General features: G+C 40.9%; 1 protein-coding gene across 2 annotated transcripts in view; it reads right to left on the bottom strand.

The window, feature by feature from the left end:
* Positions 1-348: 348 nt before the first annotated feature.
* The window catches only part of KIF14 (kinesin family member 14), a 32,741-nt gene continuing 10,706 nt past the window's right edge, over positions 349-22,383 (bottom strand). Inside the window, exons 10-30 of one of the 2 annotated variants that reach the window (XM_064147128.1) lie at positions 21,119-21,237; positions 20,656-20,828; positions 20,147-20,294; positions 19,679-19,742; positions 19,279-19,463; positions 18,367-18,469; positions 17,989-18,149; positions 17,031-17,178; positions 15,188-15,340; positions 14,203-14,320; positions 12,808-12,901; positions 11,336-11,474; positions 8,956-9,056; positions 6,770-6,864; positions 5,706-5,927; positions 5,381-5,565; positions 4,679-4,837; positions 4,066-4,185; positions 2,233-2,307; positions 1,115-1,250; positions 349-975 (exon numbers count right to left, since the gene is read on the bottom strand). In XM_064147128.1, the coding sequence (XP_064003198.1) occupies positions 584-975; positions 1,115-1,250; positions 2,233-2,307; positions 4,066-4,185; positions 4,679-4,837; positions 5,381-5,565; positions 5,706-5,927; positions 6,770-6,864; positions 8,956-9,056; positions 11,336-11,474; positions 12,808-12,901; positions 14,203-14,320; positions 15,188-15,340; positions 17,031-17,178; positions 17,989-18,149; positions 18,367-18,469; positions 19,279-19,463; positions 19,679-19,742; positions 20,147-20,294; positions 20,656-20,828; positions 21,119-21,237 (3,090 nt within the window). In that variant the 3' untranslated portion in view covers positions 349-583. Of the gene's footprint in view, positions 976-1,114; positions 1,251-1,290; positions 1,352-2,232; positions 2,308-4,065; positions 4,186-4,678; positions 4,838-5,380; positions 5,566-5,705; positions 5,928-6,769; positions 6,865-8,955; positions 9,057-11,335; positions 11,475-12,807; positions 12,902-14,202; positions 14,321-15,187; positions 15,341-17,030; positions 17,179-17,988; positions 18,150-18,366; positions 18,470-19,278; positions 19,464-19,678; positions 19,743-20,146; positions 20,295-20,655; positions 20,829-21,118; positions 21,238-22,383 lie in introns of those variants that run through there. The other variant, XM_064147129.1, reaches the window with a different exon arrangement.

Below are 22,383 nucleotides of genomic sequence, written 5' to 3'. Positions count from 1 at the left end.
CTTAAAACATTCACTAATTATGGTGATAAAATATGTTTATCATCTCTGATAGTTTTGCCCTATAGAAATAAATCAAGGTTTAGCTTTGTTTGGGGTTTTTTTTGGTTGGTTTGGGGATTTTCTTAGTTTGTTTTTGGAAAACACAGTGACGTTGAGAGAAAGGGAAAGGCATAAACCCCACCTTTAAGTTACAGTAGCAATAGTAGATCACAAAGCAGCACAAGTGAAGCAACACTGTTCAAGAAAAATTGGTGTCCAGGTCATCTGTTTCCCCAGTAGCTTTAGTTTCTCCATTCATATTATCTCCAATAGATTTTAACTTATTCCATTAAATTAATTCTTATAGGCTTAGGTAATAATAAGGCTTTTATTAAAATAAAAAGCACTATATAGTAAAGTTTACCAGCCCCTTAAGGAATTCCATCTTTTTCTTGTGAAATGTAGGGTGCTTACCCTCATGCAAACATAGCAGTTCCTTTTGTAACGCTTACTGAGAACAGCGGCAATCAATTTCAGCGGTTTGTGATGAGTTGCTTTCCCTTCCTGCACAGAAAGACTCCCTGAATGTCTTGATCATGGCATTTTACACCCATTGAATCCTAGCAGGTGAAAGCTCTGCTGGAAATGGAGGTGAAGACTGGAGCTCGTGTGTATGTTTTGGAATCCCCATCCTTTTCCAAGCAAATCCAGCTTCACTTGTTTCAACCTGTCCTCCTCGAGTCTCAGTAGCTTCATTACTAAGAGCTTGAGATTCCAGCAACTGTTGTCCCTGCTCAAGTTCATAATTCACAATAAGGGAATCAAGAAGAGAATCCAATTCATCCAAGTTCATAAAAGGCACGGGCATTTTCTGGATAGAACTGTTTGCAGAAGCAGAAGACAAGGCGAATATACTGAAATAGTTGTGAAAATACTCAGTTATGACACAAAGCTTTTCTGCAAAGCTCCTGAGAGGGCTCGTGCTTCTGTATGACCCTACAAAAAACCAAACCAAAGAATCACCAAATGCAGCATTTTACAAAGAGAAACCAAGCAGCCCTCCCTCCCTTTTGCTTTACGCGTCAGCTATAGCCCATGGGTTCCTGTCAAAGCAGGTAAGAACCCTGCTAAATACCTTGGAACATGGAAGAAACTATTTGGCAGACTCCAGCTAAGCACTGCTCCAATTCCATATATTTTGCAGCAATATCAGTACTTCTCTTTATTTCCTGATATAGAGATTCTTGTGGTAATTGAGATTCTCTTTCTTTCTGCATAAAAAAGAGTAATTTAAAAAGAACCAACCACATTACAGGCATGTTTAATAGTTGATATACTGTCAACAGATTCAGTCACATAGAACAGGCCAAGGCTGAAACACAAAATAAAAGCAACATCAGGTCACAAAATTTGAGATAGCTGAATAAAGAAGTGCAGATAATTGACAGGGATGGAAAAAACAAACACACCCCAAATGGGCAAAACAGAACTCTAATATCCAGAAAAATGTGTCTCTTGGATACAAGAGTAAACCTATCTTGACTTTTAATCCATAATACCAATAATTATGGCTATAAACTGCTCTAACACAATCACAGTATCATCAGGGTTGGAAGAGACCTCACAGATCATCAAGTCCAACCCTTTACCACAGAGCTCAAGGCTAGACCATGGCACCAAGTGCCACGTCCAATCCTGCCTTGAACTGCCCCAGGGACGGCGACTCCACCACCTCCCCGGGCAGCCCATTCCAGTGTCCAATGACTCTCTCAGTGAAGAACTTTCTCCTCACCTCGAGTCTAAATCTCCCCTGGCACAGCCTGAGGCTGTGTCCTCTCGTTCTGGTGCTGGCCACCTGAGAGAAGAGAGCAACCTCCTCCTGGCCACAACCACCCCTCAGGTAGTTGTAGACAGCAATAAGGTCACCCCTGAGCCTCCTAGCATTCCTAAACCTGAGGCTTTTGACTTAAACCACATCAAAACAGGCATTTAGGCTGTTTGTGATGCGCATGAGAAGAAGGAAGACACAAGAACCTCCTAAAATCCTTTAAGCAAAATCTAAATCAAATCATTTTGGAGTGGAAAGGCAGCAGCCATAAAAGTTAGCATTGCAGTTGCAGCAATGCCTCTGAGACAGGAAGTGTTACCATGCAATAATAAATATAGAGAAGGTAGTTTCAATTTCTCTCCTCTGATAAATGCCTCCTTTAAAACCCCAGACTCGAAGGACACATTGCAAAACGTTTCTCTTACCTTTCTGCCACAAGAGATGTTATTTTCAAGGAACCTGGCAAGTGCCACAGCGTTATCCTTGATTTGATTTTGAATCTACAAAGAAACCTTTCATTACATTGTACACTTGATTCGAGACAAACTGCATTAATATCTTAAAAGGATAACAATGAAGACTGACATACTAATGAAAAAAAACAAACAGCCTCGGTAGCAGAAGTAAATGTTGGCTTGTAAAAACAACTCTTAACTATACCTGGAAGGTTTTAAGTAACCCTTTAATATAGTAGGATGGACTGAGCAAGTTCAAGCACGAACTAAAGAAAGGTTGTCCTGCAATTTTTGTATTGCTGTTCCACTAGTGAGAAGCAGACAGGACTCCTGCAGATTCCTGTGTCTATCTGCTACAAGTGAACAGCCTCAGCTAGAAAGCAGACTGCTCAAATCCTTTTGCTGGAAACACAAAGCATTTGGGAGTTACACAAGCAGATGGGAACATACAAGATTTTGGACAGTTTCACTATTATCTATTGGATTAAGAATGACAACTGTGGAAAACAGAGCAGGAAGACATTTTTGCCTTCCTTGAAAGAAGCAGTTTATCACTCTTCAACTGATCTGGACCTTTTTTTGAACAGATTTTTCAGTAGCAAAAAATTCTTTGGAAATAAATATTTTATATATCCCAACTCATTCAGGAGATTTTCTTACTGATCAGGTCTGCAAGTTTCTCAGCTTCAAAGGAAAACAAAAACATGAGGCAAAAGGCAGAACTGCTCAGACATAAACTGTCACTTTGGCCTTTCATGCAGCCCAGACAACACATTCATTCAGAGGTAAAGTGTCAGAATAAGCTTATGTATCTCAGTCCTGAAAGGAACCATGATCACTATATACACCCAGTATAACATTTTAGTCTTTCTGAAGTATTTCCTTGGAAATCAGCCAGGATTCCTGTCAAAATGTTTCATCCACTAAGTGACATTTTTGCAAGAGATACTAGAATTTTCATACAGTCACAGAACTATTTTTAAAGTATGGTATTTATTGCTTGTACTTTATTTACTACTTTGCCTAACTCCCTATGGTATCACCACCTTCATCTTTTTCAGCTAAGCAAAATGTAAGCACAAAGTCAACAGACTGCAGCCTAAAAATAATTTCACAGTATCAGTCAGGCTTGGAAGGGACCACAAGGATCATCTAGTTTCAACACTCCTGCCATGCCCAGGGACACCCTACCCTACATCAGGCTGCCCACAGCCTCATCCAGCCTGGCCTCAACCACCTCCCTGGGCAACCCATTCCAGGCTCTCACCACTCTCATGCTGCACAACTTCCTCCTCACATCCAGTCTGAATCTCCCCACCTCCAGCTTTGCTCCAATCCCCCTAGTCCTGTCACTCCCGGATAGCCTAAAACGTCCCTGCCCAGCTTTTTTGTAGGCCCCCTTCAGTTACTGGAGGACCCTTCCAATCCTGACTGATTCTATAATTCTACATATGCACTGGCACAGGCTGCCTAGAAAGGTTGTGGAGTCATCTCCTCAGAGACTTTAAGACCCACCTAGATAAATTCCTGTGTGACCTGCCTTAGGTGATCCTACTTTGGCAGGGCCATTGAATTGGATCTCCAGAGGTCTCTTTCAACCCCTACCAATCTATGACTCTAGGACATGGGTGAAAAACTAAACACTATCCATTTTTGCCAGCCCATGGTCAAGATTCCCCTTTCTGTTAGTAAGCACAACTTTTATGGTAGGTAGAAACTTTAAACACATTGCTGAAAAAGAGCAGGACACATTCAAGTACCTTTAAGATATAGTAGTACTTTTTAATCTTACTTTCATCTCACCTCATTTTGTGGATGTAGTTTCCCAAGTTGTTTCTGCACCATTCTTGCTTTTTCCTGTACTGTATCAATGAGAAACTCCAGCCCTGAGCCCACTCCATCATAAATGGCAAGTACAAAGTCCTTTTAAAATAAAGGTTCAAAGGTAATGAGTTAAAGAATTGATATGGCCTTGAATTAAAACAGATTCTCCACAGTGGGCTAGAAACAATTCTGTTCTGAGCAAATTGGTCAGTGCTGGTCTGTGCAGACAGGTGTTATTCTTGGACCACGTGAGCTCAGCACTTCAATCTCCTTTCCCTAGGTTACATCAGATTTCTGAAAATCATAATTAAGTAAAATCCCAATGCAGATACTAAAATAAAAGCACAATATTTCTTTCTCTTCACAGGTAAAAGTTACACAGATTTAAGGTGTGAGGGTTTTTCAGAAAAGAACATATCGAGAGTACTTAACATGTATCCATTTCAGCATAAAAAGTTAAGTATTGGATAAACTCTTGGACATATTTGATTCAGTTGATCAGACTATATGTAGCAATTTGCTGATAGCACAGTTATGAAAATATATGTGCTGCCAACATTAGATTTACTACTCTTAATAAACATCTTTTCACCTGTGGACTAGTTGCAGGAATGTTGTTTTCTTCAGAAAATGAAATATCAGTTCCTGTGACTACTGCCAAGTGTCCTACATATTTCATTGTTTCTTTCACCGTTTGATTTACTTTGCTCCCTGCTTCTGTTACCATTGAGGGTATATCTGAAGAGCATCCCTGCAAAATAGAGGTGTATCATTCACTGAAACCACAAAGCATCTCTGGTGAAAGAGCACAAGCTTTCTGTAACACAAGAGTTCTTAACACACAATAGCTCAAGACATTTTCAACTTTCCATTTCCCTACTTCCAGTGACTTACCTACCACAGATAAAAGACCACACCTTGCAGTCACAGAGAGTAACAGTATAACACTACACTCACTGCTTAAATAAACATTACTCTGGTCACAGGTTTCTAAGTTTATAAACAGTAGCACTTCACAATCTGAAGGAGCATTAGCTCTGGTCACTGCACGCTTTATTTTCCCCTTCTATGTTTAAGAACCTACACTATTGCCAGAGCCTAGACACAGAAGTTTGCCTTACTCTGAGCTAGCATAGAGAGGTATGGGTTTAGCCAGCAAAAATGCACCTTTGCTGTTTGTCTCTCTTGGGCATATCAATTTGTCACTGTACATATTGGATGTTTAAGGTCCTTTAGCAAGCCTGTCACAAATATTGCATTAGTGCATCTCTATGAACAGGTTAATATACTTTACCTGCAAGAGTAACTGTAGATAACCTCCCAAGTTCTTTACTTCCTGTTTTACTTTTTGATCAATTTTTATAGATCCAGGGCACTCTTGGATATTGTTAAGCCAGAGCTTGGCTAGAAGCGCAAGCTGGTGAAAAGCAGAGATAATTCTGATGCTGGAGGACTGAGCAGCCTGATCAAGAGAGAAAACTACAAGAGAAAAGATACATCAGACCTTTGAAAATGAAAGTGACAGTGTTAATTGTTCTGAAAGACAGACATATAAACACTTCTGTTTCTGAAAGAGAAGTCATTAGTAAGGTTTAAGCTGTTATGAAACTCAAACTTACAGTTTTCTTGACTCTCTTCATCTTGCTGTTCATAGGCTTTGGAAATGGCAGACACTCCAGAGAAAATGACAAACAAATCAGTTAGGAGACTATCTGCTATGCTTTTTCCTCCTTCATGATTCTCTTCCAGTAAATCTAAAGTTGAACTTAGAGATTCTTTGCAAATTCCAAGAAGAGATGGTTCAGAAAATCCGGGGCATATGCTGGACTTGTTCTGTGAACCTGTATGACGTGAAAGTAAAACAGATATGCAAGAAACTCTTCATAGGAGCAAAGAGTCAGCATGTCTCTAATGACTATTTCATTTTGCTTCTTCAGCAGTGTTCAACTTCCCAAGACAGGAATTCAGGAAAGGAAGAAAACACACATAACATCCTAAACAGTTTCTAGATTGAGTTGGTGCAACAACAAAGCTGCCCAATGGAATTCTTTAACATGAATTTGTCTGGTTTGTATGAATTCATACATAACAATAAAAGAATGCATATAATTGGATCACTGAAGCCTCTGGTACTTCAGGAAAGAAAAAGTTAATGGAATTTGACAAAAAGCTTGAGGGAACCTCAGTACTTGAATAAATAGCAAGAACTCAAGCAGACAGACTCCACATTATTCTATGAGGATTCAACCTTTGGCAATCTGTTCCATGAACAATCATCTTTCTCCAGTTCACCTGCACAGTTAAGCAGAGTAATGTTTTGGGTAAATTTCTTAAGGAAGGGTCATAAGTGCTGGTCAGGAAGTTCTTGCCTTAAAGCATCATCAAAAATACATAAAACACTACTGTTAACAGCCTGACATTATAAACAGGACATTTTTCATGTAGTTCTCCAACCTACACTCATAGAATCAACCAGGTTGGAAGAGACCTCCAAGATCATCCAGTCCAACCTAGCACCCAGCCCTAGCCAATTAACTAGACCATGGCATCAAGTGCCTCATCCAGGCTTTTCTTGAACACCTCCAGGGACGGTGACTCCACCACCTCCAAATGGATGTTTTATACATGCAGTAGTTTCAGGTTCTCGGTATGAAATGAAAGGTGTCCCACCTAGAGCAAGTACCTGGTATATAGGAACTTTGTACATTCCCTACTGGTTGCAGTTTTATTTCAGACAAACATCCAGAAATCCTCTTGTTCTTCATGAAACTTCTGCTTCTACAAAAGGATAACAGAATGAAAACATGACAGAGCTCAAAGAAAGTAACTCTCTCTCCCCATATCCACTGAAAGTTCAATGAAAATGAACAGAATTCTGGCATTTACTTTCAATCATTAGCTGAACTCATTGACATAGAAGCTAAATCAGACTGAAAGCAAGGTAATAGACCCCATAGGATGGATTCTACTTACTTCCTTCAGGCTCTTGCTACTACAGCAAGATCTCCATTACATGTTCCCATTTATAAGATATTAGATTATTACTGGGTTATTGTTATCTGGAATATGAAGCAACACATTTCTTTCCTATCTGCTTGGACCACAGAAAGCAGACATGTTGGCTTCTTTTTAACCTTGTTTGCAGAGGCAAACCTGACAGGAAGGCTATTTCCCTTGCTAGAAGAGAGGTGCTCTGTAAAGTTCTCTATTGTCAGTTAGGCAAGCCAGTGTAGCTTCTCTGGCCTGGTTTTGGGCTTTAGCTTCCAGTGCCTGAGGCCAGCTCTTGATAAGAGAATGGCTTGAGAAGTGTCAGCCAGCCTTGGAGCTGGAAGGAAACTCAGTAGGGGCTCCCTAACTTTTCTTGGAGCTGCATTTGAATTGAGTCTCTTGCCCTTGGGTCCTAACTTACACTGCAGCTGTGTTAAAATCATGCCTCTGCCTGACATGGATCATGCCATTGATCAAGGCCTGCAGACTTGACTTCCTAGTTCTACTGGGAACCTTCTTGTGGTAGGCATGTTGGGCAGTCACCAGACTTCAGGCTGACCCTGCTAACTCTTCCTGAACCTAATCCTGACTCACTGATCCAACTTCACAGCTGAATCTCAGCCCTACCTTGTCATTACATATTTACCCTTGCATTCAGACTGTTGACTGACCCTGGATACTGTCTTCAGACCTACTCTGCTCACCTCACTCTGGCACTGCAGGACTAGGCCTTTTTCAGCAAGGTGCTGTCCTGTCTACCCTCTTGTCTCATTCAGCCTGTAACAACCCTTCTCTTTCAGAACAGTCACGGAACCACAGAAATATTCAGGTTGGAAAAGACCCTCAGGATTACCAAGTCCAAGCAGTCTGTGCTTTATGCTCCATGTCAGTACATATCAGGAGCACTGCATTCTTTGCAGATAAGTTTTGCTGGCTTAGAATGACCAGAAATGCTTTCCAAAATCTGCAGTCAAATAAACTGAGCTGCTTTACAGCATCACTACTCACTAGCAAAGCTACAATGAATGCTCCATGAGCATTTTTATGGGATCTACAACTTGCAGAAGTTTGCAAGTCAGTTATAAACAGTCACAATACTATAATGTCAAATAAAAGGCCCTGGACCAACTGCAATTCACTCCTTAAAACTAATGCTTTCATTTACTAGAGAAGCATGAAATGAAAACATTAAAAGACACATTTAACTCTGCACTGATTAAATCTAGTTATATGGGTTAGAGAGCCTTACACCTTTTGACTAAATTATGTCTGGGTTTGAAGTAAGCTTTTGTTCCTATTTCTTGTTCATGAGGACAAAGTACAAAGAGAAGAATTCCTCATTTGGCACAGTGTGTAGAATAAATAAGGATAGGAACAGATATTCAAGTGCCTATTTAAAATCACTTGTGTTACTAATTAATTGTGGCTATCTAATAACTTTAACCTGTGGGTCCTCAGAAGGTTAATCAAAAGTCCTGTGCTACAAACAAAGGTATCTGTTTCTGAGCTAACTTCCTGAAACAATTACCTTTTCTTACCTCCAGCTAGTTGTCAACAGTCATACATGAAACCCTTGGGCAATGCTAGACATACATTGCATGTATGCTACATCTGACCTCAGAAACATTGCTGTTTGATCTGCCAAACTGCTTTAGTGGGCAGCTATTGACATGTTGCATGCTACTACACATTTTATAAGCAAAGACAGTAAATTGCAGTCAGGTACCATAAAAAGCTTAAACTTTCCTCCCCTCCTCACAAACACATACATACATTTTCATGTAATGCTTGACATTCCAATAAGGTAAAATATCTGCTGTTAGTGACACAGATAATTACACACTTTTAAGCATAGATGAAGGAGCCACAAATTAGTCTTACCTTCTTCTGGAAAGAGAGGAAACTGAGGCATCTGAAATGTCAGGCTCCCACTCGTCAGCAGGGTCATAAAATACTTCAGCAGCCTTACTGCTGTCATTACTCTGAAAGAACAAACAAAATACAAGGGAGGAGGAAGAGGGTGTGCTAATGTGATCCTAAATGGGATATTTTGGTGAGAAGAATTAGTTTATTATAGGCTGTGAAAAGGAAACAATGATGACATCTATTGCACTCAGGCTTGCTGAGATGTATAAGAACAATAACATAAAAACAGATAACACAGTTTGCTCTCTGGCTTCTGGGCTTCACTTCTCTCTCTCTAACTGTCTGCTTCCTGACCCCCTGGCCACCCCTCCAAAATCACCTTGAACATAAGGCAAAGTCTGGGGAAGAGGGGTGAGGAGAAGGTGGAAGGGTGGTTGAGAGCCCCTCCTGGGGACTCTGGTTTCTGGGAGGGCTGTTGTGTTTCTGTATTACCTTTTTAACTTATATATTTCTGTCTATATTGTAAATATCTGCTTGCATGTTGTGCTAAGCTGTAAATATAAAGCTTCATTCAATTTCCAGATGGTCTGAGTCTAGTCTGAATGATTTTTTTTAAGTGTAGGGGGTGGCTGTGCTAGTTTGAAGCAGGCTAGAATGTTTTGGTGAGAAAAACTAGACCATAGGCTGTGAAAAAAGAAAACAATGGTGATGTCTACTTCCCTCAGAGTCCTGCTGAACAAGAAGAAAGTAAACATTAGATAACACTCTCACCATTTTGTCTTCACTTTCAGGCTGGGCTTTGACTGAGCTGCATTTTCTTAACCTCTCCTGCCACTCACCTTTGCTTCTTAACCTCTTGGCTGAACCTCTATTCTTCCTTAGGACTGGGGTAAGGTTAAAAGGGGCAGGGGGAAGGTGCAGGGGTGGTTGAGAGCCCCTCCTGGGGACTCAGGTTTCTGGAAGGGCTGTTGTGTTTCTGTATTATTTTTACCTTGTATATTTTTGTATATTTCTGTATATATTGTAAATATCTGCTTGTATATTGTGCTAGCTGTAAATAAATAATTTCATTTATATTCCCAGAGCAGGCTGAGTCTAACTGGGGACTTCTAAAGTGTGGGGGGCGGGTAACATCCAAACCACCTCAGTGGCTAACACCCAAACCATCACAGAGGGTTAAGCAGAAGTAGAGTGATAATAAAACATTCAACATGCAGATGAAGGCAACATCCAAAATATGGTCATATCTTTCTGTCACTGGACATACTTCCATATTATAGTTATCATAAAGGAGCATTTCCTCTTTTTTTTTTCTGGTCTTCTTGGACAGCTTTCCTCCTTTTTGGACATAACATTGAAAGATTTTTATTTCAGATACATAGACTTACACACAAAGAAGCTATTCTTTCAAATCAAAACCAATTCTTTAATAAGATGTAGTTATTTTTTAAGATAGAAAAAAGAGCACTCTAAAGCACACAAAATGTTCATGTTTTTCCCTACCAGCATTTTCAGTGCTCCAACAGTTGAGAATTCTTCATGTAGTACAGAAAAACAGAACTACAAAGCAGTCCTTATTTTACTACATAGAATCATAGAATCAACCAGGTTGGAAGAGACCTCCAAGATCATCCAGTCCAACCTAGCACCCAGCCCTAGCCAGTCAACTAGACCATGGCACTAAGTGCCTCATCCAGTCTTTTCTTGAAGACCCCCAGGGACGGTGCCTCCACCACCTCCCTGGGCAGCTCATTCCAATGGCAAATCACTCTCTCTGTGAAGAACTTCTTCCTAATATCCAGCCTATACCTACCCTGGCACAACTTGAGACTGTGTCCCCTTGTTCTATTGCTGGTTGCCTGGGAGAAGAGGCCACCCCCCACCTGGCTACAATGCCCCTTCAGGTAGTTGTAGACAGTAATAAGATCACCCCTGAGCCTCCTCTTCTCCAGGCTAAACAGGCCCAGCTCCCTCAACCTCTCCTCATAGGATTTGTGCTCCAGGCCCCTCACCAGCTTTGTTGCCCTTCTCTGGACATGTTCCAACACCTCAACATCTTTCTTGAATTGAGGGGCCCAGAACTGGACACAGTACTCAAGGTGTGGCCTGACCAGTGCGGAGTACAGGGGAAGAATAACCTCCCTTGTCCTACTGGCCACACTGTTCCTGATGCATCTTACACTGTATACAAAATTACCTGAAATAAGTAATGGATTTCTATCATTCTTTTTTCTGTGTGATGGACAACTGTGTGTAGTTATGTTTAATAAACATCTCCACGTTTAACAGCCCCCCAAAACCAACAAACAATAACAAAACACCCCAAGATTTTCCTCCTGCATGGATTACCTTGCCTTTGATAAAATTGTCCTGATTATTAGCAATTGTTACTGACCTCATAGAGTTCTTTCATTGCTGCCAGTTTACACTTAAATTTCTCCAGGCTCCAGAAAGTTGCTATTCCCAGTTTGATGTTACGAACCTGCACCTGAACGGATGACACCGTTCCTGTTTGCTCATCGACTTTGTCATGCCTACAAATATGGAAGAGTTGGGGAAAAAAGGACAAAACCCCCATTATTCATATTGCAAAAATAAACAAAGGACTTTCAGGTAGGACTCTACAGATAACAGAAATGTGATTACAAACACAGAAACACAAACCAAACACTGTAGCCATTAAAATTATAGTTTTGTAAATGAAAAATAAAGGAGAGACATTCAGAGACAGAAGCAGACACTAGCACACAAAATCCTGGTTCTCAAGACACTAAAGAAGCAAATACATGCTAAAGATTTCTACTGCCCAAGTTCTTGTTGAAGAGTGTGGAAAGGCAGCATCTGCAAAACAGTAATACGTAGATCCTCTGCAGAGTTTTGCTTTACCTGCATTTACTGTTGCTTTTTGAACAGGTGATAGACTTTGCTCTGCACAGATACAGCTTCACTTACACTAAGAACACCGGCTCAGCATAGAGATCCACTTCCAGAACATGCTTCAGCTGCAACTAGTAAGCAGCATAGCATAGCAAGGGATCCATGAAGTAAAACAATTGGTCTCACATACTCATTATCCACTCTATGTTATGAGGTTTTTGCTTTAAGCTACCTCTGTGAACTGAACATCTCCTAGCATCTGACACATTCCCTGGTTTAATTTTCTCCTAAAAAAATGTAGTTTTCTCCTAAAAAAAAAGTGTGCTCTAGATGTACATGGGGAATCAGAATATTCACCTCCAAAGCACACTCAACCCAGAAAACAACTGTCTGTAGATATCCCTTTAAAATCTTGATCTAAAATTCAGAGCAGAAATTCACTTTTCGAACATGACTGAAGTACACACTTAACTAAAGCTTGTTTGGAAAAGTGATCTAACAGAACTGTTAAAAGAATCACAGAATTTTAGAGTTTGGAAGGGACCTCCAAAGATCATCGAGTCCAATCTCCCTGCCAAGGCAGGATCACCCAGGGTAGTTTGCTCAGGAATGCATCCAGGCAGGTTTTGAAAGTCTTCAGAGGAGATGACTCCACAACTGCTCTGGGCAGCCTGTTCCAGTGCTCTGTTACACTCAAAGTAAAGTTCTTCCTCATGCTGAGGTGAAACCTTCCATGTTCCAATTTGTAGTCATTGCTCCTTGTCTTATTGCTGCAGCAAAAAGAGATTGACCCCATCCACTTGACACCCATCTCTCAGATATTTGTAGACACTGATCTGACCTCCCCTCTCAGTCTTCTCTTCTCCAAAGGGAAGACCAACAGCTCACTGTACATCCAGAATCCATCCCAAATGATACATATATTTCTATCTCTTTATTTATATGAATTTTTTACACAATCCTCTATATTTAACCAGCTCACATACTCACCTGCAGAAAACCATGGTTTGCCCTACTTCATTACTAATAGCATTGGCCTCTTTGATCATCATCGATAGCTTCAGAGAATTCCAGTTAAGTGGAACTACGAGGAACATAGCACATAATAAGCAGATCACTCAATCTGAAGCAACAACTTCAAAAACAAAACAGAAGGCATAGATAAACCACAACCAAAAAAGTTCAATAGAATCCAGCCAACAATTCTGTGAATTCCCTGTAAGTTGGGAAAATTACCCTCCTAGCCAAGACAATCCTTTATAAAAGGCCTAAGAGCAGACACTATGTATTAATTTTAGACAGGAAGCTAAGCAGAATGAATGTTACTCCTCTTTCTCCAGTGAGCTAGCATGGAAGGAGTTCAGCCAGGTGAGGTATGAACATCAGCAGCTGAAGTAAATACAGACTAAGTGCTGTCCACCTGATCACCCCAAGGGTAATTACCAACAGAGCTTCTAGCACAGTCTGACAAATACAGCATAGAAATAAAAAAGGGGGAATCATAGCAGCCAAAGTGTTCAGGATCATTCATAGAATCAACCAGGTTGGAAGAGACCTCCAAGATCATCCAGTCCAACCTAGCACCCAGCCCTAGCCAGTCAACTAGACCATGGCACTAAGTGCCTCATCCAGGCTTTTCTTGAAGACCCCCAGGGACAGTGCCTCCACCACCTCCCTGGGCAGCCCATTCCAATGGGAAATCACTCTCTCTGGGAAGAACTTCTTCCTAATATCCAGCCTATACCTACCCTGGCACAACTTGAGACTGTGTCCCCTTGTTCTATTGCTGGTTGCCTGGAAGAAGAGGCCAACCCCCACCTGGCTACAATGCCCCTTCAGGTAGTTGTAGAAAGTAACAAGATCACCCCTGAGCCTCCTCTTCTCCAGGCTAAACAGGCCCAGCTCCCTCAACCTCTCCTCATAGGATTTGTGCTCCAGGCCCCTCACCAGCTTTGTTGCCCTTCTCTGGACATGTTCCAGCACCTCAACATCTCTCTTGAATTGAGGGGCCCAGAACTGGACACAGCACTCAAGGTGTGGTCTGACCAGTGCTGAGGACAGGGGAAGAATAACCTCCCTTGACCTACTGGCCACACTGTTCCTGATGCAGGCCAGGATGCCATTGGCTCTCTTGGCCACCTGGGCACACTGCTGGCTCATCTTCAGCTTACTATCTATCAGTACCCCCAGGTCCCTTTCCTCCTGGCTGCTCTCCAGCCACTCAGTCCCCAGCCTGTAGTGCTGCTTGGGGTTGTTGTGGCCATTGCAGAAGCGTTAAAGAACATAAAAACAGCTCTTGGATCTACACCCACTAAACCCAAGCCAAACAATCAAAGGAGGTCAGCATTGCATTTACAACATGATGTATATGCACACTAGTCATACTTTTATTCCCACTCCCACGATTCTTCTGAAGGGTGTGTATTTCCTCAGCAATCTTCTGCTTCTCAGCTTCCAGAGCTTCGAGTATCTTTGTATGACGAATAGTATGATCTTCTAGAGCCTGGGTGGGGAGACAGGGTTTAAAGCAAACTCACTCTTAATGCCATTTATTGAAGCACTATTTTTGTTCCTGTCATTTTACAGACTAACAGCACAGAATGACATTTATTTTGGACACCAACTCTATCAATATTAAGCCCATCACCTTCAAACTGACAGCTTTCCTGTTTCTTTTAGATACTGCTATGCTTTAAAAAACACTGGAATTAAAAAGAAGCAATCTTTTAAAGAAATCATATATGGCTGGTGCAACAAATATATAAACACCAACCAAAAACCTGTCATTACTCCCAGTAATATCTAGAGCCTTATGTTTTGGCACAGGCAACAGTCACACAGTATGGCACGTGAACAAACCCATCCATATTATGTAAGAAATAAGATCAGCATTAGTCTATCTTACAGTTTAGTCTATCCTCTAATCTAAAAGCACAGATCATTTGTTTGCCCTCTGAGTACTTAGAGGGTAAAAAAATTAATATTGTGGTTCCAGATTAATTATGTGAAGATGAATTCCTAGAGTAATTCTGATACCTATATTACTACTAGTTGTGTTAGGTAAGGATCACAGAATGTTAGAGGTTGGAAGGGACCTCCAACCCCCCTACCAAAGCAGGATCACGGTAAGCCACACAGGAATGCATCCAGAGTCTCCAGAGGAGACTCCATAACCTGCCAAGAGTGTAAACAAGTGATCTCTGCTTTTACATAAAAACACATAGGATAAAAACACTTCAGAAGCATTCATCTACAACGACTTGTTTAAGAAAAGAAACAACCCAACAAACCAGACCCACAAACACACACAAAACCACCCACAAACAAGCCACAGCTTATGATCTGCTAGAAAGCTTTGATTCGTAACTACCTGCTTAGTAGCTAAGGTCTCCATTTCTAAACGCTTCTTACTGAAGTGCAATTCCAGCTCCAGGTTTTGCTTTGCCTTCTCCAGCTCCTGTATTTTAGTTGCAGCTTTTTGGTTATTCAGTTCTTGCGTTTGTTTCTTGCGAGATTCTTCTCTCTAATAGAAAAACAGGGGGGAAAAAGAGCAAATGAAAGGAGATAAACCACTCCTACAACTTTTCTGAGTTATCCTTTGGGCAGGTATCAGCATTTATTTTAACTTCAACACGTTGAAAACATACAACACCTGTGGACTACTGCCCTGGAGTCCTGGATATTCCAAAATTCCTCTCCCTCTGTGGTTTGAATGGGAGAGGAAAGGCGGGAAAAACCTGAATGAAACCAAGTCCTAATTAAATGAAATTAGTTTCTGTACATAGTTTTGGAGGCAGAGTTTCAGGAAAACAAAATAATTCTGGTTTTATATATATAATCCTGACTCAGCCATATTAATTCCCTGCCTCCACAACAATCACTCAGCCCAGTGTCCGCAATCAACAGTCATGTCACACCTCAGAGGCATCACATTATGTCTTCTGTAGCACACTGAAGAAATTAGATCCTCCATCATTATTGTTTTACCATGATTAGTCTACATTAATTTATGCATATTATGCTATATTATTTATGCATGAAAAAATACTGTGCAAACTTGGAAGAAAAAAAGAAGCCATACTAACTAAAACACTTCAGTCATGTCAAAGTGTTAGAGTAAGTTGGATTTTGCAGGAAATTTTCATCACATGCAAGTTACACCCTCCACAAAGTAGCATTAGATTAACACTTCAGTTCCAGATTAATTATATGAAGCATAATTCCTAGAGTAATTCTGATTACTACTAGTTGTGTTAGGCAAAAAACACAGAATGTTAGAGGTTGGAAGGGACCTCCAGAGATTGAGTCCAACCTCTCTACCAAAGCAGGATCACCTAGGGTAATCCACACAGGAATGCATACAGAGACTCCAGAGAAGGAGACTCCACAACCTGTCTGGGCAGCTTGCTCCAGTGCTCTGTCACCCTTACTGTAAAGAAGTTTCTTTTCAAATCATAGAATCAGCCAGGTTGGAAGAGACCTCCAAGATCATCCAGTCCAACCTAGCACCCAGCCCTAGCCAATCAACTAGACCATAGCACTAAGTGCCTCATCCAGGCTTTGCTTGAACACCTCCAGGGATGGTGACTACACCACCTTCCCTGGGCAGCCCATTCCCATGCCAATCACTCTCTCTGGCAGGAACTTCCTCCTAACATCCAGCCTAGACCTTCCCTGGCACAACTTGAGACTGTGTCCCCTTGTTCTGCTGCTGGTTGCCTGGGAGAAGAGACCAACACCCACCTGGCTACAGCCTCTCTTCAGGTAGTTGTAGACAGCAATGAGATAACCCCTGAGCCTCCTCCAGGCTAAACACCCCCAGCTCCCTCAGCCTCTCCTCACAGGGCTGTGCTCCAGGCCTCTAACCAGCTTTGTTGCCCTTCTCTGGACACGTTCCAGTATCTCAACATCTCTTGAATTGAATCTCTCTTTGTGTGGAAGTGAAACTTTCTATGTTCAAACTCGTATCCATTATTCTTTGTCTTATTACTGTGCCCCACTGAGAAGAGATTGGCCCCCTCCACTTGACACACACCCCACACACCCCCCCCAGATATATGTAGATTCTTTTTTAAACAAGAACAATGAAACTTAGCAGTCCCTAAGATATAAGCACGACAAGAGAGCCTCAACTAAACAAACAGAAACCCCACACCACAGCTTCTGGCTTATTTTACCAATGTGTGTTATGCAATGATACAATGGCAACCTACCACCTCTGCTTCCAGTGATTTTATTTTGCTTTCATAAACTTCTTTTTGCAAGGTCAGCTCTTGCTGAACCATCTCCTTGGCAATTTGGACACTTTGCATCATTTCTTCCTTGGCTTTGAGTCGTGCCTCTTCAATTTCTGATTCAAGCCTAAAAGTGGAAGCATCATACATTCAGAATGCTAATCTCTTTTAGTCTGCATAGAGAGCAAAGTCTTTTCTTCTATCACATCAGGAGCCTGTAACTTGAACAGTAAAATTATGAGAATGTGTTTTGGTTCCTTCAAAAGTAACTTTTGTGTTCTACATAGATATTTTTGATTTCAGAAGTTAAACAGACATTGGTAAAAATTGAAGACATTTCAGATTTCTAAAGCCCACTTGATAATTTATTTCATCATGCACATTCCTCAAATTAAGAGCTGTAATAGGAACTCACTAAATCTCATTAAGATGCAGAACAGTGAATGTTAAGTCATTGAATTTTGTGGGTTTAATGATTCCCAGGAACAAAGCAATTACAAATAACATTTCACTGTCTTGAGTTCCCCACCATCACAGAAGTGTTGTAATTTGGGTACTTCTCATTTTAAGTCATTTGCTTTTGGGGCTTTAAATCTCCCCTAAAACATTAAAAGTCCATTTCAGACTCATGTGCTTGGAGAGAAATGCACCTGAAGAATACACTACTTTGAGGATCTCTGGAGCTCAGTGGTTTTTTAGTAGCGGTTTACATTCTTGACAACAGGATTAGATTGTGGTGATCACCTCTCAGAGGTGCACCTTCATTTCAGCTAAGTCCAGGACTTCCATTTTCCTGGTAAATGGATTTAGCTGTAGCTTTGCTGTTTTCCAACTTCCCCTTTTTGTGAAATAATGAATAATATTATTAGTTGTTAAAAACTTACTTCATGGTTGCACTAAGTTCTGAATTTTTAGAACAAGATGACATGGTACTCACTGTGTTCTCTGTGCAATAAGCAGCTCATTCTTTGCAAATTCAAAATCTTTTGGACTCTCATGCAAAAACATAGTCTCACAAGAGGGTCTTTTCACTTTCTGGACTTCTGCTGGATGATTAAACCTGAAATAATGGTCTCCCCCAAGGACCACTCGATCACCCTATGTGGAAAGAGGGGAGTGGAGGTAAAGGTCCTATAACTTTTACATTTGTAAGCAAATTTACAGTGCTTAAAATAAGGAGTGAGGCTACAAATGACAAGAGACATATATTCACCTTCTCAGAGTCTAAGAAACTTTGCAAGTCTGAAGCTGTGATATTAACCAAGCAAAGACATCACCAGGTGCACATATTGCCATTACCAAACGGATTACTTACATGATGCAGAACTGTTGGGTCTAAAATGCATTTCCCATTTACATATGTCTTGGCTTCTCTCTTTGGAATAATACTCACTTTGCCAACAGTATTTTTTATAACACTGAAAACAAGAACCATTGTGATATCAGTAGCTCATATTAATTGCTTGCTATGTTTCTTAAAGGATTAAAATTTGTGCTTTAGATACTGTCCTGTTACTGTTTTGCAGATGTGGACTACCTTCATACTCTTCTGCTGCAGTACATGTAACTAATGAGTGATAGCTCATAAATTGTCTTTTGAAATACATCTAAGAACTCACTGCCAAAAAACAACAGCCCAAAGAAACCACAATAGCCTGTCTCCTGAGTATTTCTTTGCTAATGCTTAATTTCCCAACATACCCATATCTTTCATGGATTTGGTAAATTATTTGTTCAGTTTTTTTTCTATCATTTTGTCTAGAATCAATTGCATGTAATACACTTTAAGGAATATTGCTGCAACATGGCCAAGCTGATTTCAATTTCTGGTTTCAAGTAAGAACATTTTGCCTTTTCATTAACTGTAATGGATTAGAGGTATCACACAGCATCATTTGATCAAGTCCTTCTCCAGCATTTCTGCAGAAGTAGAAAATTTTGCTACAAGAATGGAATTAAGAGAGAAATTAAACTACCCTGGTTAACATATTTCTAGAGGGAACAGAAGGAAGTTAGCTTAATTATTGAACAGCATGCATTTTTTACCCCTAAACAGTAATATTCTGGGTAGAGAATCATTGATACTGCTAGAAGGAAAAGCAACTCCAAAAGGAAGGGAAGGATGAGGGGAAAAAAAAAAGCCCAAAAGCAATAACAATTTTAATACTTGCAGTGAGAGCAGCAAATAAAGAAATCTAAAACCACCCAAACAAAAACAACTACATACCAATGGTCATCAGCAATCAGTACTCCAGAAAGTTGGATATCATGGTTTGAGTTTGGTGTATACCTCCCAACTGTAGTTTCTCCTTCTTTGATCATATACAACAGCACCTCCGAAAGCTGAGGATCTTCATTGAGATTGACAAGATTTGGTAAATGATTGTCCATTTTGAATGCAATTCCTGCTTTCTGGAGAAAAGAGAACTCTGCATTAAAAAAACTATTTCCTTTGCACATTCAGATATCTTTGTTATTTTTTTTTCTAAGTCACAGTAGTACCTGTTAAAAAAACAGCATTAAGGAAAGCAAATCTTACAGCTACTCCAGTTTTCCTGAAAGGCTTAATGATGCTCTATTTTCTCTACTGTCTCCTAGAGAAAGCAAAGAGAAAAAAGAAAATGTACCTGCAATTCTTTTATATCTTCTAATTTTCTTTTTTCTGCATGTTCAAATTTTTCTTTCCAGGCCCTTAATGTATTAGGAAGAAAAACACAGCATATGAGGAGAAAGATTACAGTATATAAATCATAGAATCAACCAGGTTGGGAGAGACCTCCAAGATCATCCAGTCCAACCTAGCACCCAGCCCTAGCCAACCAACTAGACCATGGCACTAAGTGCCTCAGCCAGGCTTTGCTTGAACACCTCCAGGGACGATGACTCCACCACCATCCTGGGCAGCCCATTCCCATGCCAATCACTCTCTCTGTTAGGACATGAGGATGGATGTTAGGAGAACTTCCTCCTAACATCCAGCCTAGACCTTCCCTGGCACAACTTGAGACTGTGTCCCCTTGTTCTATTGCTGGGAGAAGAGACCAACCTCCACATCACTTCAAAAGAGAAACGGTAACACAGACTGTCTGACCAACCTTTGCATTTCTGCCATGTCTTTCTCCTGCTGGTGCAATTTAATTCTCAAAGATGTTATTTCCTTCAAATAACATCTGTACTTTTCAGGATCAGTGTTCACAGCTCTTTTCTGAGCTGCCTTTAGTTTTTCAATTTCAGCTTTCAGTTCTGCATTAGACAAACCAGACACACAGTATGCATCAGAAAAAAAAAAACAAACATTAAGTCAAAACAGGGTTTAGACATTTCAGTATGATACCAGAAAGTTCAACCTGTTTAATTAAAAATTAAACACCCATCCTCAATCCAGGTTCTCAAATATGGCCTAAGATGCCATCTGAATCTTTGCAAAAAAAGAAGCACCCACAAAAGAGAATTAACATTAGAAGGAAGATATTCAAAGTTGTATTAGCCTGTTTAACAAGCGGTCAGTTGACCACTGTTGCCTGTAGTTAGTAGCTACACTCTTACTAAGCACTGAATTAAATACACATGCAAATAAAAAACACTCAAAGAGAGTCAACCTCACCTCTGATTACCTTGGCATTCACATCTTCATTTACTTTAGCAACGTTGATTATTGAACAAGCTTCCTTTGCATAGCGAAGAGTGTTGAGTGTTTCTTCTGTGCTGCTGGCAGCTGGACTTACTGTGGCAATCATTGCAGTTTGTGAATTTCCACCAAGGCTTTCCTTTAACAACCTTCATTTGACAAGAGAGTATACAAGTCAATCAATTCCTGGTCCCCACATTAAAAGTATTTAACCTGTCTGAACAGATTAAATACAATACACTTAGGATCTTGCTATGTGTGAGTGATTGTCTGCTACTTAAAACGCAAACCAAGATCCTGCTTGTTCCTTATCTGATGCAGCAGTAAAGAGAAGAAGGAAAGCAGGAGAAATGATGCCTTCTGAACAGAAGAGGAATTCACTATTCATCTGAGAAAGCCTTTGCTTCTACATAAAAACAACACTCTGGATTGTACATACCAAGTAAGGACAGATTCTCGGTAAGGAATGAAAGTTTTCTTTCCATTCTGAGATTGCTTAGAGAGCGCAGAAATAACCTTTCCAAGGGTTAGCAGTGATTTATTGATACTGGCACCCTCCTACACAAAGCAAAAATAAAAGTAATTATACCACAGTTGTATTTTCTTCTGTCAGGTTGCTGGGTGTGCTGCTAATTTACCTGTGTTTCTTCAACACTTGGGACAGCTGTACCATATTTAATGTCACCACTGATTTAAAACAAACAATAAAATGCAAGAATATCCAAGATGATCATAATTTGGAAAGAACAGAGACCCTGGCTCTAGAACAGCATTGAGAAACATTAGGTTTTAGAAACTTTATTTGAATCCCCTCAAAAAGGGGTAAAGCCAAATTCTCTTTCACAATTTGCAAAGTCATGCAGAGAGTTGTTATTCCTTCCAGAGGATCACAGTATCACAGTATTATCAGGGTTGGAAGAGACCTCACAGATCATCAAGTCCAACCCTTTACCACAGAGCTCAAGGCTAGACCATGGCACCAAGTGCCACGTCCAACCTTGCCTTGAACAGCTCCAGGGACGGCGACTCCACCACCTCCCCGGGCAGCCCATTCCACTGTCCAATGACTCTCTCAGTGAAGAACTTTCTCCTCACCTCCAGCCTAAATTTCCCCTGGCACAGCCTGAGGCTGTGTCCTCTTGTTCTGGTGCTGGCCACCTGAGAGAAGAGAGCAACCTCCTCCTGGCCACAACCACCCCTCAGGTAGTTGTAGACAGCAATAAGGTCACCCCTGAGCCTCCTCTTCTCCAGGCTAACCAATCCCAGCTCCCTCAGCCTCTCCTCGTAGGGCTGTGCTCGAGGTCTCTCACCAGCCTCATCGCCCTTCTCTGGACACGCTCAAGCATCTCAATGTCCCTCCTAAACTGGGGAGCTCAGAACTAAACACAGTACTCAAGGTGTGGTCTAACCAGTGCAGAGTACAGGGGCAGAATGACCTCCCTGCTCCTGCTGACCACACCATTCCTGATGCAAGCCAGGATGCCATTGGCTCTCTTGGCCACCTGGATCATTAGGCCTGCACAGCATGAGGAGTGCTGTCCTATGCAAGATCTAACCTCCCATACTGCACTGTCAAAACAGCTCCCTAGGGCCATCCACCCTTCTATCAAAATGCTATGCAGCACTGACAAGCAATATCCTGTATATCTGTTGTAACTACTAGGCAGGAACTGCAGTTCTGGTACATGAGGATGCTTTGGAGTT

Source organism: Pogoniulus pusillus, chromosome 8, assembly GCF_015220805.1.
Source record: "Pogoniulus pusillus isolate bPogPus1 chromosome 8, bPogPus1.pri, whole genome shotgun sequence".
Classification (NCBI taxonomy): Eukaryota; Metazoa; Chordata; class Aves; order Piciformes; family Lybiidae; genus Pogoniulus; species Pogoniulus pusillus.
Note: the sequence above shows the minus strand (reverse complement) of the source record. Positions and strands in the feature narration are given on the sequence as shown.